General features: G+C 46.4%; 1 protein-coding gene across 1 annotated transcript in view; it reads left to right on the top strand.

Annotated features, from left to right (window-relative positions):
- The first annotated feature begins 2,305 nt into the window (after positions 1–2,305).
- Positions 2,306–14,637, top strand: part of ZDHHC9 (zinc finger DHHC-type palmitoyltransferase 9) — a 31,214-nt gene continuing 18,882 nt past the window's right edge. Inside the window, exons 1-2 of the mRNA XM_007103035.4 lie at positions 2,306–2,546; positions 12,576–12,736. Of these exons, the coding sequence (XP_007103097.2) occupies positions 2,380–2,546; positions 12,576–12,736 (328 nt within the window). The 5' untranslated portion in view covers positions 2,306–2,379. The remainder of the gene's footprint in view (positions 2,547–12,575; positions 12,737–14,637) is intronic.

Below are 14,637 nucleotides of genomic sequence, written 5' to 3'. Positions count from 1 at the left end.
TAAAGAGTAAAATCCCGAGTCGCAGTTGATTTCATGCAAGTAGGGCTGGAGAGGCCCAGGGAGGACCTAGTTTGGGGTGAGCACCGAGATCTGGGATCTGTGAGCCAGAGTTGCTTCAGCGTCTCACGGTACGTGTGGGGGGAGGCAGGTCCCCTGTCCCTCCTGGTCCCATTGGCACTACCCTTCACCCCAGTCTCTGGGGAACTATATTAATAGAAGGCGACACTTTATACATTGGCGCTCAGACCCCAAAGGGAGTCTGGCAATGGCTTGGCAGGTGGGCACGAAGCCGGGAGATGGGTGGGGGAGTGGGGCGGAGGCATCGTCGAGCGGCGTTTGGCTCATCCAATGGTAGTTCGGGGCAGGGGTGGCAGAGGCGGAGGCACCGAGGCGGATCAGCCAATGGAGGGCGAGCAACTACTGGAACGACCTGGTGACGTGAGGAGCGTTCCATTCGCCCAGCGGTGGGCTGTTGCCACAGCTGGTTTAGGGCCCTGACCATTGGGGCCCCTTGTCAGGAGGAGGCAGCCTCCGGGCTGGGGAGAAGCCGCTGCCACCTCTGGCGGCCGACGCGGTCCCCTGGGACGGTGCACTTCCTGGCCTCGGTTCCCGGCCGAGTTCGGTCTCCGGGGTTCAGGTAACAAGGGGTGGGGGTGGGGGTCTCCGGGGTTCGGCCGCGTGGTAAGCTACCGCCCCCTCTGCTGCTTCGGGACGCGCGGACCCTGGCTCTCCCCTTCTCGGCTAGGTAACTGCCGATCCCCTGGCCGGGGGTGGCTACACGTGGCGGGGCGTGTGTGAGTGTGTACGAGCGTGCGGAGGTGGCGCTCGTCCCAACCTGCCCGGGGCGGTGGTCGGCGGCGTGGCCGAGGCAGGGCGGGCCTCCCGAGGCCGCGCCCGCCGCCCGCCTGGGGACTCCGGCCTCGGGCCCCGTGCCGCTGGGCCGGTCGCTGGTTCTTGACGGATTTTGATCTTTGTTCTCGCAGGCCCGGCTCCCCTTCCTGGTCTCTCTTCTCTCGCTGGGCCGGTTTATCAGGAGAAGATTGTTTTCCAGGTTAGTTTTACACAAAGGAAGTGTTCTCCGTACCTCTGGTGCCCCCTCCCCTTTCCCAAGCCTTCCACCTTCTCCTTTCCGTGCTCAGTTCCTCGTCTCTCTTGGGACCCTTACCCTCTCCAGCCCAGGAATGATTTCGAGTTGGTTGTTTCTCATCAGTCAGTTGGGCTGCAGGCTTCCGCCTCATTCTTGCCAGCGCGGGGCATGTGGTATCAGTAAATAGAGGCCACAGCACCACACCTGAGAGGAGGAGAAGGGTGGCAGTGGTGGAGAAAGGCTGGACCTGGGGATTCAGGATGCTAAGTGGAGATGGTACTTCTGAAATGTCCCAGAAAGCACCTTTATGACTTTTCTTGACTGCTGCCGTCCCCCCCCTCCCGCCCCTCCTCCCCCCAGCCATATCAGAACCTCTCCTGCTTAGGTCAGCCTTTCACCTACAGGTCTGTGATGTGGTTTCATTAAGATCCCCACAAATGTTAGGCTAGACCAGCAAGGTTGGTTCATTTCCCGGACTCAGGAAGTTAGGAGGGTTTGATTAGGGGAAATCTGTTTTGAGTAAACACAACCTGGGTTTGTGTACAGAATGTCCACAACCTCGTAGCTCTGCCAGAGGATGACTTGTTCCCTGGTGTGATTCACATTTGAGTGGCTAATTGAAGAAAGAAGGCGAAGAAGTGGAGGAGGGGTGGGAATGGCTCCTTAAGGACAGAAACTCTACTATTATTTTTAGAGTCCTCTTTGTGATGATTATAGAAAAATATGGTATAGTGGAAAGTTCCCTGGACTGAAAGTCAGCAGACCTGTTTTCTTGGCTTAGCTTCGTGGCTTTGTGACCCTGGAGAAGTTATCTCCCCTCTTTGGTCTTCACTTTACTCATTTCCGAAACAAAGTAATTGGGCCTATCAACTACAAAATCCCTTCTAGTTCCAAGGTTCTATGATAATCACATCATCAGTATTATATTGGAAGTAAAGGGGTATATTTGAGAAGATATGCTAGCCCCCTTCTCTTTTTGAGAACCTTTAACCTTTTCTTCTTTTAGGGGACAAAAACAGATTGGAAATAAACTCTCCCATTTCTTCACCCCCATCCCTTCAAGCAGTGCTCCTCTTTCTGCCTCTGGGAAAGGAAGATTGAACTGCATTTTCTTGTTCCTGCCTCATTTTTGTGTGTGTGTGTGTGCTTTTTCTTAGGGCTAGAAATTGGACTTCTGATGATGTTTGACCCAGCGGCAGCAATAGCAGGCAACGTGATTTCAAAGCTGGGCTCAGCTTTTGTTTCTTACCTCTTGTAATCACAAAACCCATTTTGGACCAGGAATTCCAATCATGTCTGTGATGGTGGTGAGAAAGAAGGTGACACGGAAATGGGAGAAACTCCCAGGCAGGAACACCTTCTGTTGTGATGGCCGCGTGATGATGGCCCGGCAAAAGGGCATCTTCTATTTGACCCTCTTCCTCATCCTGGGGACGTGTACACTCTTCTTCGCCTTCGAGTGAGTTTCCATTGAGCAGAGTTGCCTGACTATGGTTACCATGGGTCCAGGGGAAGAACCTTCTTTCTGGGGAGTTTGTGGCTAGTCCTTGGATGGCTGTCATTGTCCTCTTGGGCAGTGTCTATAGATCATGCCAACTGAATTCATTGCTTTGAGCTTATAGCAGAGTATGTGCCTCCTAAAAACACCAAGACCTTTGATACCAATTTTATAGCACTGATTTGGGGCCACCCCTGGAACACTTGGGAAATAAAAAGAGTTTGTCTTTATTACTCACCTCCCCTTTTCAGTGGTCTCCTTAGGTGCTTAGTGACAGACTGCCTCTTCCCTACCCCTCCCGAGCCTAGGGGCACTCCCCATGGTCATAACTTCACCCCATAATACTCACTTATTCTATTATTCTGGGTCCTATTTCCTTAGGGCTCAGCTCTCAGCTAGCTGTTAAATTGAAAAGCCAACTGAATTGGGAACCTGCAGATTGGTTCCAGCCTCAGCTGTGCCACAGTCTAGCTGTGTGTGTGGCACATATGTGCTTATTAAATGTGAGTTGCTCTTTCTTTCACTCAAAATCGCTCAACATAAACAACTCTCTAGTCTGTGTGTGCCTGATACCAGCCTTGGAGTTATTTTTTCTGTGATGTAATAGCTAGTACTAGAGCCACTGTTTGAAGTCTGTGTAGGTCACTGCTCGAGGGAAGTGGCCAGTTGGATTCTAGGGTGCTGTGGCATGACTCCTGGGTGCTGAGAATGCTGTACACTCTCGGGCTGGGAGTAATGCTGATCGGTTTGGGATTACAGTATTATGAGGAAGGCCTTGAGGAGCCAAGAGGCGTATCTGTGGACTGTGAACCACACCTAATATGAGCCTGCTACAGTTCCTGTGCTCCGGTGACCTGGAAATGGAGCTCCCATGAGGGGGTGTGGCCATGGGACGGAGGACGGGGCTTCTTGGCCAGACTTCCTGGGTAATTAAAATGAGCTCTGGTCTCTTGGGGCTCATTTTTGTCTTTCTTCTATAAGGGCTTCAGGCTTACCCAGTGCATCAAGAGTGATTTTTTTTCGGGCTGCTTTACTGGACTTTTTGATGGTTGCAGCTGGCTTCAGTAACAGCAGAGGAAGGAGGGGGTGTAGTTTATAACAGGGCTAGGAAAGTAAGGTCAGAGGACCTCTTTGTCAAAGGCACTTCTGTTGCTGCTATGGCTGCTGACTTTGTAAAGTGTTTGGCAAAGTCAGACAGTTTGATGTTGGCTTCTTAGCTGCTTTCCAGTCTGAGTTTCATGGCTGAGTGTGTGTGTGTGTACTTGTGTGTGTGTGTACCTATGTGTGGTACAAGTGAGCGTGTGCAGGTGGGCAGGCATATGCATAACATTAAAAAAAATGTTTCTCCACTCCTCACCCTTCTCCAAGTTTTCTTTGCTTTATTCCTGCCTTGCTTCTTTTTGGAAGTGCAGAGATGAACTCTGCTTTCTATCATTCTCACTCCTTCCTCTGCTGAATCACTAGCTCTTTTTGCCACCCTCCCTGCCCTGCCCAGGGTTAAATTTTTGTGGTTGGAACCATTCAAAACAAAGATGAGATTTGTTTCTAGACCCTGAGTGAGCTGGTAATTCTGGGCCCAGGAAACCTCTGGTTTGACTGGCCAAGGGAACTTGAAATTTGGAGCTACTGGCATTTGGCCGTTTTTGTATCTGGGAGCCAGACAGAGTCTGATATGGATCTGTTCCACTTCGGCCCTGAAGGCCTCTGAAGAAAACTGCCTGGGGATGAAGCTTGTAATTAGCCAAGTTACTGTTTGACAGAGGCAGGTTGGGTTTTCTACCAAGATGACTTTTTCCCCCAAGTTATTTCTTGCGCTCTGCCCTCAGATATGAAGGGTGAGGTCGTTTGTAAACTGCCCTGGGTTCCAGCTGTCTGTGGGGTAAATATTTTTGAGGGTAGGGCTTGGGGGAGGGAGTAAGAAGGCCGGAGGGAAGAAGGAAGTAAACGTGTTAGCTGAGCAGTGGAATGGGGAAGTCTACATCTGAGCAAAGGGGAGAGGACCCTGGCAATGAATCCTTTTTTTCCTGAGAATTGTAGAATCTGTGTTTGTGAGCATGCATGCATCTGTCTGTCATATGCAGACACACAGGCACTCTAGGTGGCAGCTGCCTTGAGCCTCACCAATGACAGGCTATACAGAGGACACCAGCATGCCTCTGAGGAATGAAGTTTCTTTCTGGTCGACCTGTGTCTTTGGGGTCTGTAATTTACTACCAACCACGTGGTGGTGGATAGGGTTTGGGGGCAGAATATGGGCTCCTTCGCTAGTATGAGAACTTAGGGAGACCTCAAGAAATCAGCTGATCTAGGCCCCTGCCTTCAGACAGTTGAGGGTGTCTGAACCACCAGTGACAAAGGGCTGTCTCTTTTCATCTTTAAATTGTCTAGGAGCGTAGACTATACATCCCCTGGCTGCTGCATTTTGGCCTTGAGGAAGAAAGTTCAGATCTTGAGGCACATCTGGACCTGCATTTTAGTAACAGTGTCCTGCTTGCAGCAGGTGCATAGGAACGAGTGCGAGGTGATTTATAACCACCCGTGGCACAGCCCTGGGTCAGCCAGATGGCTTGAGAAATCTGGTCAGGCGTGTGGGCGCCCCTTGATGAAAAACATGCAGTGTTAGTAGTGCCAGTGGACATCTTTTTATTTTTGGATTTTGCCTTTACACGTTTAGATTTCTCAAAGGAGGGACCTGTAATTTTCACTGGACAGACAGTAGGTTGAATATGTAAAATGAAAAAAGGTGGTCCATCCAGGAGCGAGTTAGCTCTGTATTGTTAGAAGTGTTTCCAAAGAAGGTGGATAGCCATCTCTCAGGGCTGCTGTCACAGAGTGGATTCCTGCCCAGGATGGGAAATTGGGCTAGATTATCACTAGGCCTCTTGCAACTCTGAGAGTCTGAAATTCTATATAACGCTTGTGTCTGTCTGGAAAATTCAAATACACACACAGAAAAGGAGGGGATAGAAGATTACCAGTAGGTAGCTGTATTTTAAATGTAATTGTATCTGTAGTAAATGTCTTTGAATTTAGAGGCAGAGTGTAAATTGTACAGTGCTTAAAAAAATGAATTTCCTTGCAAGTAGAGATTATCATACTAAGTGAAGTAAGTCAGAAAGAGAAAGATGAATACCATATGATATCACTTATATATGGACTCTAAAATGTGACACAAATTAACCTATCTACGAAACAGAAACAGACTCAGGGACATAGGGAACAGACTTGTGGTTGCCGGCGGGGGTGGGGTGGGGTGGGGAAGGGATGGAGTGGGAGGTTTGGGTGAGCAGATGTAGGCTTTTATATATAGAATGGATAAACAACAAGGTCCTACTGTACAGCACAGAGAACTATATTCAGTATCTTAGGATAAACCATAATGGAAAAGAATATTAAAAAAAGAATGTATATATAACTGAACCAGTTTGCTGTACACCAGAAATTAACACAACATTGTAAATCAACTATACTTCAAAAAAATACTTTAGTAAAAAAAAAAAAGAAAAAAAGAACTTCCTAATGTATTCTTAGGATGAGGTATTTAGGAAGTGTGAGCTTTGAGCACATGAACCGTTCTCAGTCCTTTCTGCCTAAACCCTGTCCAGCTTGTGTGATGAACACATAGCAAGCAGCTTGGCTGGGAATGTCAGGACACTATAGCAGAATGACACTGACAACCTGTGAGCTGTCCAGCTACTGAAAGGCTATTGTGGTATTTAGTCAAATTCAACTTCCTCATAAATCTAGGGGAAAGGACCAAGTGCACTGTGTTCTGGAAGTGGCTTCCTAGCTGTCTCTTTTAACGTTGTGACCAGATCACTAGTGGGGTCAAGGTCCTGAGACTTCTCTTGTGGCAAGAATGATTGTGTGACTCTTGACCCCTGAAGTAGAAGTAGTTTGCTGCTATGATCAGTGCTTGTGCCTCACTGTGCTGTATCTAGAGGAAACCGTGTCAAGGCGCTGTCAAACCCTGTTGGACTGACCCTCCTGGGTGCTCCTGAGGTACAGAGGAGTCGTTGAATTGGATGAACTGAAAAAAGTTTTGTAGCACTGCTTAGTAATTGTCCCACTTCTAGCCTATTCATATTCTACCTTTTTCAAGTCCCTTCTTGAGTCTTCCTTCTTGCATGAAATTTTTCTAGTAATTTCTGCATCCTCAGGACTAATTGTACATACCAGTGATTTAATACGTAATTATATGACACTTTTTATATTTCTGAATTCTGTGGTGATTACACTTCGAGCTCTTTCAATGTCAGGGACCATCTTCTGTGTCTGTGTGGCCCCCACGGTGCCCTCTGCCAGGCCTTTCGTAGAGTAGGTGATCAATAAATGTTGCTGAATTGATACATTCTGGATGCACTTAAAATGTAACAGTCTTGACTCACAGAATCATAGAGTGATAGAGCCAGAGGGGGCCTTGGAGACTATCCCTATCCTTTTGCAGGTGACTAAACCAAGTCTACAGAAATGGGGTTATTTCATCAAGGTCGATCGGCCAGCCAGTGCCTTTATATGACACTACTTTTCATCTCATTGTTACCTTTTGAATACGGAATCCTGAAGACGTGCAGATTACTGAAGATGTGCATAGTGCTGAATGCTGGACAGGCATATTCTGGGGTCTTGCTAGCTAGTGTTTGTGTTACCTTAGTGGACTCCAGGTTATTTTGGCCTCCCTAGCCCATGCTCCTAGAAAACGAAGGCATCTTTGTGGAAAACTGACAGTGTTCCAGCATGGCATTCTGGTAGCCTTGAAGGGACAAGGGAGCCCATGTCTAAGTGTGAACTTAGCAAGTAAGCTTTGTGTGTTACAAGAGATTATCACTGCTGTCGCTGCCCCTAGTCCCTGCTGCCAGGATGAGGGCAGCTCAGAGAAAAATTAAGCAATGTGTGCTCCCTACCATGTTATTCTGTGGGTGATGGTGATGAAAGGGACACCATGTCCCCATGGACAGGAGGAAGAGAAGAGGCAATCTGATAACAAACTTAGCAGGTTTGAGGAGACACAGGGCTAGGTAGACCAAAGCCAGACTCTGACACGGCAGAATATCTATGCCTATAGTGACAATGTCCAGGTTCCTGAATTCCTTAGGTGAGATTAGGAAGAGGAAAAAGTGACTTTATCATGATCTCTAACCAAGAGAGTATTCTCTGGGGAGCTGCTCTATGGAGGTTCAGTCTTGTGCTTATCCCGCCCAAGATTCTGTCTGTGACTTGGCCAACCAAAGACAGTTTTAGAAAGGCATAGTTGCCTCTTTGATATCAATCTGTTAACAGTACTTAGCTAAACTCAACTTCCTCATAAAGCATGTCCCCTAGAGAAGGATTGGGTCATGTCTCCTGAACAGTGTGCTTTCCGTTAACAATTCTTTACGGTTCTGTCATTCAGAATTCATCTGTATATTTTCAGCCTCTACTACCTTTTGTGGTGATGAGTTTCACACTGTCAGTCTCCACTGAATGTGTCTCCCATCTTTTGAGAATGAGTCTTGATTGAGTATAGTGATCGTCTATTTTAAGAAAAGTGAGCACAAAGAACAGGGATGTGCCTAGCATGCCTACATCAGTTGAGATGTTTATTGAGGGCGAGGAGTCCTAAATCTTCCTCCTCAGAGATGCCAGAGGTGGTATTGTGTTTAAGAACAAAAAAAAAAGGCATCTTATGCCTCTTGCAATAACAAGAGGCTAGTGAATTCAGGGTAATGAGGGAGATGTGTCTGGAATGGAGCAAGAAAGAGGCAAGAACCTTATGATAATGATTAGATAAGGCCAGTTCAAGGAGGGCCTCGGAATACTGGCCTGAGGAGTGGGGGGCTTAATATAATAGGCAGCAGGGAATTGTTCTAAGTTCTTGATCAGGAGGATATTATAATTGAAATTCGTTATATTTGTTATAATTGAAATGTGAAATTTATTATTGTAACTGAAATTTGGCAACTACTTAGCAGGTTTGCCTGAATAGAGATTTTGGCCTTCCTCAGTGAGAGGATGGCTCATTGCCTCACAATTGAAAAGGTCCCTGTTTGGTTAATTTTCCCCATTGCTCCTGGAGCAAAACAGGGTTATGCATTTTCCTTTGACCTTCACATAGCAGTAAATCTGGAGGCTGATACTAAATTATGTTTTTAGTGTCCAAGGAAACATTTTCCCTCGTAGCAGACTCTGAGTGTCATCAGAAGAATGTTGAACCAGTCTTATGGGTGGTTGTACATGTTTACTGTGCTCTAGAGGTAGGTCATATGTAAAAGGACAGACAGCCGTCCGTATCAGGAAGGACTTATAGCAAAGGCTTATTTCTATTATCTGGGATCAAGGGCCATTATGGGGCTCTAACCCTTGGGCCATTCCTGCTGTTCCAAGCACACCTCTTCCTTAAAGCCAACTTTAATGGCTGCTATGGGAGCAGTTCCAAGCAGCCATCAGCTTCCCAAGAGAGCTCTTCTCTGACCACTTACAGTCCTTAGAGTCTGACTCACCCTGTGAACACTTGATTATTGGTCTTATCTTATTTAGCTGTTTCATATGTTAGTTATGTTTTCCTCAACAAAATTAACTCCCATTTCTCTTGTTCTTCATTTGTTAGACCCATAAATACTTGTTGGCTGATTGATTGCATTGATAAAAGGACAACAACAAAAAACATAGCAAGAAAGCTATTAGGGAGACTGAGAAGCAGAGTATAGAACACTAGTCCACCCTGCCAGTCTGTGAGGCAGCCCTGCCATGGGATCTGTCTGGTTTCTTACCAGCTCCCCTCATGAATCTCTTCTGAGTTTTTTCGTGTGAATTCAAGTCTGTGTCATTATCATTGTCCCTCCAATGAACGCTAGTGTGCTAGGGATGGGGGATGGGACATGACACACCAGCTCAGCCTGGCACTGCTGGTTACTGCTGGTCAGTACCACCATGTGGCCCATGAGACATGTGGGAGTCCTGTCGTCTAGTCCAGCTATGGAAGCCTGAGGCCAATCAAGAGGTTGGTAGAGGATGGCTTAAAATGATGATGTCTCTTCAGGTGGCAGAAATGAAGACTTAGTGGGCACATGGTTGCATTTATAAGATTCACAAGGGAGAAAAGCAACTTCTAACCCCCTGGTACTCTGAAGACAAAGGAGAGTTCTGTATCAAGAAGTGTATGGATATCATTATTCGTATTGATATAGATGGAAAGTACTACGGGGTTTCAAAAACAGCTTATATTTGTGGATGACAGATCCAGTGTTTCACTAGGACAAATTAGTGATGTTTGAGGATACTCCTTACTTTTGAGGTCGATACTGGGAATTACCCCCAAATCTTCACATAGCTTATTCCTATACAAGACAGATCTCTAGCTTACTGCAATTATGGGACTGACCTAGGTGGGTGTTAAAGACAGACAGATGGGTTGTAGTTCACAGTGGTCTTAGCCGCTGTCTCTCTTATTTCCTCTTATTCGGGGTAGAAAGGCCTGCTGGTCCCACATCTGCCTTGCCAGCCACACCCACTCACTAGTGACAACTGGCTGCCAGTATCCTTGTCTCTGAAGAACAGTACAATGGGCCTGTTGTGTACTTGTTGACATACAGAGTGGATTGTTTTAGCAGGTGCAGATGATAGTCTGTGGAGATTACAGAGACCTTTATCCTTAATGGCATAGTGTAATTGAAATCTAAGTTGTCCTTTGTCCGGTCAACAAGCAGGTGTTGAAATGGGACTTAGTTAAGCTTGGTCCTTCTGTGCATGGGGGCGACATTAGTATGTGTGTGTGGAGTGTGTGTGTGTGTGTGTGTGTGTGTGTGTGTGTGTGTGTGTGTGTTCTACCTTCTCTGTATCTCTTCCCTCTAATAAAACAGTTTAAACTCCCTTAGGTGGCCAATCAGATGGCTCTGATTTTTCTAAGGGTTTTCGTTGGAGACTATACACCCAGGGCAGTTTGAATCCTGGAGACGTCACTTCTTTGTTTTCAAGAGTGATTTTAGAGATGGGCAGTGACGAGGAAGATGGCTGTTTTCTGTCAGCGTGGTAATTTCATTTGGTTTGTTTGTGAAACGGAGCCTTGTGATTCTCCTGTGTCCTTTTGGGTCCCTGATAAGTGGAGGTGACTTTTCTGAATTCACTTCTTAATTATCTGTACCAGTGAAGGGGAACAGTGGAAAAGAGGGTAATCCACCAGCTAGTGATATGCAAGGACCTTCATTACCCTGAACTCAGTTAGCCAGATCCTACCCTTGGCGTTTAGAAGGAAAAAAAATCTTACAAAAGCAAGCTAAGACCAAGTATCTTATTAAAACACAAACGAGCAGGCAAGCAAACAAAAAGCCACAGAAATCATTTTGCAAGTTCACTCCGTATGTTCACCTTCATGGCAAGCTGCTCAGTACAGTTGGTTTGCACTCCCATGCAGTCGTGTGTGTGGCACGGAGGCGGGGGGAGCATCTCATGGGGATTGTTCCAAACCTGCAGCGAAGGTACAACCCAGGGTTAAACATTTACTCTGAGTGGACAGCAGCTTGCTTAATCCCTGTGCAGAGGAGATAAGCCTTTTTCCTTAGCTTACTTTCTTCACTCTTCCTCTGGTCCTTGCTCATCCACTTATAGTCTGCCTCCAAGAGAAGATGTCTATGTTGAAGGAGGGAATATGCCTCAGGAGGAGGAGAGTAAAAATAGGTCAGTGGTAACTCTAATCACGTATTCCCATTTATTTGGTTTGATACTCAGTTCAACTCGACAAGTATTTGTTGATAGCCTCTTTGTTCTCATGCTTGTGTTAGGCTCTGGGAGATAGAGAACCATGATGATAATGTTAGTAACTGACATTTACTTAGCATTTACTATGTGTCAAGGGCAGTTCTAAGCACTTTATTTCTATTCATGCATTTGAACCACACAACCACCCTATGAAATACTGTCATTATCATCCTCATTTCACAGATAAGGAGACTGAAGTTAACTCAGTTACCCAACTAGGAGCTGGTAGAGCCAGAATTCAAACCCAGGCACTCCCACTCCTAAAAGACAAGGTTCTTGCTCTTACAAAGTTCATTTGGGGGAGATGAGGTCAACATAGTGAAAAACAGTACAGTTTAGGATAGGCCTTTGGAAGAGCCAAGACCTTGCTAAATCCCAGATTCTTCAGCTATTATAGATGTAGTGTGAGAAGTGGATGCTGTAATGCGCCTAAAGAGCTTAGTGCGTATGGTGTGTGCTCAATAAATTGTGGCTGCGGTGATGACAGTGACGGCATTGACGGCTTTGGATCTGAAAGACAAGTAGAGCTGGGATATCCAGAGAGAAAGAGGAATGGCCTTTCAGGTGAATTATGGAAAGAGGGGAACAAACGTGATGTTGAGAAAGGGTGCTAAGGAGATACAGTTTTCTTATTCCCTTGCTTATGGTCACTAGTCACCTATTGGCTCAGCTCTTTGAGGAAGGAAGAGGAGTGAGTGGATGTTGCAGAGTCAGTCAGCAGCCCTGAAGCTTTTCACTGGCCTTCAAGCTCGCAGGACATACCGTCTGTCTGACATTTGGACTCTGCTTCATGACTGGTCCTCATCTTTTCTTCCCCCTCCTTGAGCTCAGGCCTAATGCCGCATGAGTGGGGATGAAAAGCTCTAGACATTCCCAGAGTGAGAGCAACCTATGGTGCTTACAATCCAGGTTCAGTTGGGTCCCTGACCTGAACAGGTATGAGCCTTTGCTGAGGTACAGAGGAAATGTGACCCCCGGCAGGCTGATGGGAGGGACTGGGCTTGAGGATAGCGGAGGTTCCTTAGGCTATCTTCTGTATGTTATAGGTTGCATCAATCGGTGAAGTATTTGTTGAGTGCCTAGTATGTGCAGAACCAAATGTTAGGACTTTTCAGTAATTCGAGAGAAGTAAAAAATATGGTCCCTGCCCTTGAGGTACTGTAATTTTGTTGTGGAGATCAGATTGACATACTGGTAACGATTCCAGGTCAATATAGGGTAGGAATAACTAGATGTTCAATTGCTTGCTTTCTTCAGATGCCGCTACCTGGCTGTCCAGCTGTCTCCTGCCATCCCTGTGTTTGCTGCCATGCTTTTCCTTTTCTCCATGGCTACACTGCTGAGGACCAGCTTCAGTGATCCTGGAGTGATCCCTCGGGCCCTACCAGATGAAGCAGCTTTCATAGAAATGGAGATAGGTGAGTTTTCTAACCAGCTGGCAAGATATTGTACAGTGGGTGGCTTTGATTAGTAAGGGAATGGAATCATAATTGTAGTTGCAGACTAATAATCACTTCTAGCCTTTTCCCTCTGAGATCCTGAATCTGAGATCATTACCACCCTGTGAAGAATATGAACTTCATTCTTTCCTGTTCTGGGTTGCATTTTAGGAGGGATTTCTTACCAAGGTACTGCTGCACTGTTCCCAAGAGGATTTTTTTAAAAACTTTTTGGGGGTCGTCAACTCATTTGATTTTTTTGGTATTTATTTAATTAATTAATTTATCTTGGCTGCATTGGGTCTTCGTTGCTGCGATCAGGCTTGCTCTAGTTGTGGTGAGTGGGGGCTACACTTTGTTGCGGTGCGCGGGCTTCTCGCTGCGGTGGCTTCTCTCGTTGCGGAGCACGGGCTCTAGGCGTGTGGGCTTCAGTAGTTGTGGCACGTGGGCTCAGTAGTTGTGGCTCACGGACTCTAGAGTGCAGGCTCAGTAGTTGTGGCACGCAGACTTAGTTGCTCCGTGGCATGTGGGATCTTCCTGGACCAGGGCTCGAACCCGTGTCCCCTGCATTGGCAGGCGGATTCTTAACCACTGTGCCACCAGGGAAGCCCAACTCATTTGATTTTTTTCAAAATTATTTATTTATTTATTTATTTATATTTTTGGCTGCGTCGGGTCTTAGTTGCAGCATGCGGGATCTTTCGTTGCAGTGCACGGGCTTCTTTCTAGTCGTGGCTCACAGGTTTCTCTCTAGTTGTGGCACGCGGGCTTCTCTCTAGTTGTGGCGTGCGGGCTCTGTATTGTGGCACACAGGCTCCAGAGCGCGTGGGCTCAGTAGTTGCAGCACGCGGGCTTATTTGCCCCGCGGATGTGGGATCTTAGTTCCCCGACCAGGGATCAAACTCGCGTCCCCTTCATTGGAAGGTGGATTCTTGACCACTGGAACACCAGGGAAGTCCCTCATTTGATTTTCTTGATGAAAACTGTAAACCTGTTCTTAAAAATATTCTTATATGCATCACATACATACAATTTTGGATATAATTTCAGGGATTCATAGATCTTTTGAAGCACATGAGTGGGTTTCTAACCAAGAATTCCTGCTTTAGGGGAACACACAAGATGAGAGGGGACAGGAACCATTGGGAATTCTAGGAATGGTAAAGGAAGTAGTTAACAGGCTAATCACAGTACAGTCTGCAGCTCAGGGTAGGGCTCTTTGGGACAGAAATGAAGAGCTACACTAACCAGGAGCCAGGGTGCCTTCATGAATTGAAGCAGAACATCCCAGGACTTGAGGAGGGGAGTTCCTGGGAGACTCCTGGGAGCTCACACTCCTGGGAGACTCCTGGAGCTCACACTGGGAAAGAAGGCTCTGATGCCAGTACTAGGAGGGACTGGAGCCCACCAGATCCAACAGTGGTGCCTACCTAAATTGTTCTCAAGTCTGGTACCCAAGTAGCTAGAGTCAGCATCCAAGCCACGTAGAGTAGAAGAAAGGGATCCAGGACTTGTAAGACTAAAAGCTGTACCATTGGGGCACCAATCTGTGGTTACCCTTTAGTTCTTTCAGGTGCTTTGTTGTTGTTTTTTTGTTTGTTGGGATTTTAATATTTTCTTGAATTAAAAAGACACAAACACATTGGGGTTCTAATAGGTATTATATTTATATATTATTTTTGAGAGAATTTACATTTGTATAATTATTATGTATAATTATCCCCAAGAAGATAGTACATCTTTCTGTATTTTTAGACTGAATTTTATGCCCTTTAATAGAATTTTTATAGTTTTTTGTTGTTGGTGGTGGTGGTGGTTTTTTTTTTTGCGGTACGCGGGCCTCTCACTGTTGTGGCCTCTCCCGTTGCGGGGCAAAGGGT

Source organism: Physeter macrocephalus, chromosome 21, assembly GCF_002837175.3.
Source record: "Physeter macrocephalus isolate SW-GA chromosome 21, ASM283717v5, whole genome shotgun sequence".
NCBI lineage: Eukaryota > Metazoa > Chordata > Mammalia > Artiodactyla > Physeteridae > Physeter > Physeter macrocephalus.
This window is presented reverse-complemented; position numbering and strand designations above follow the sequence as displayed.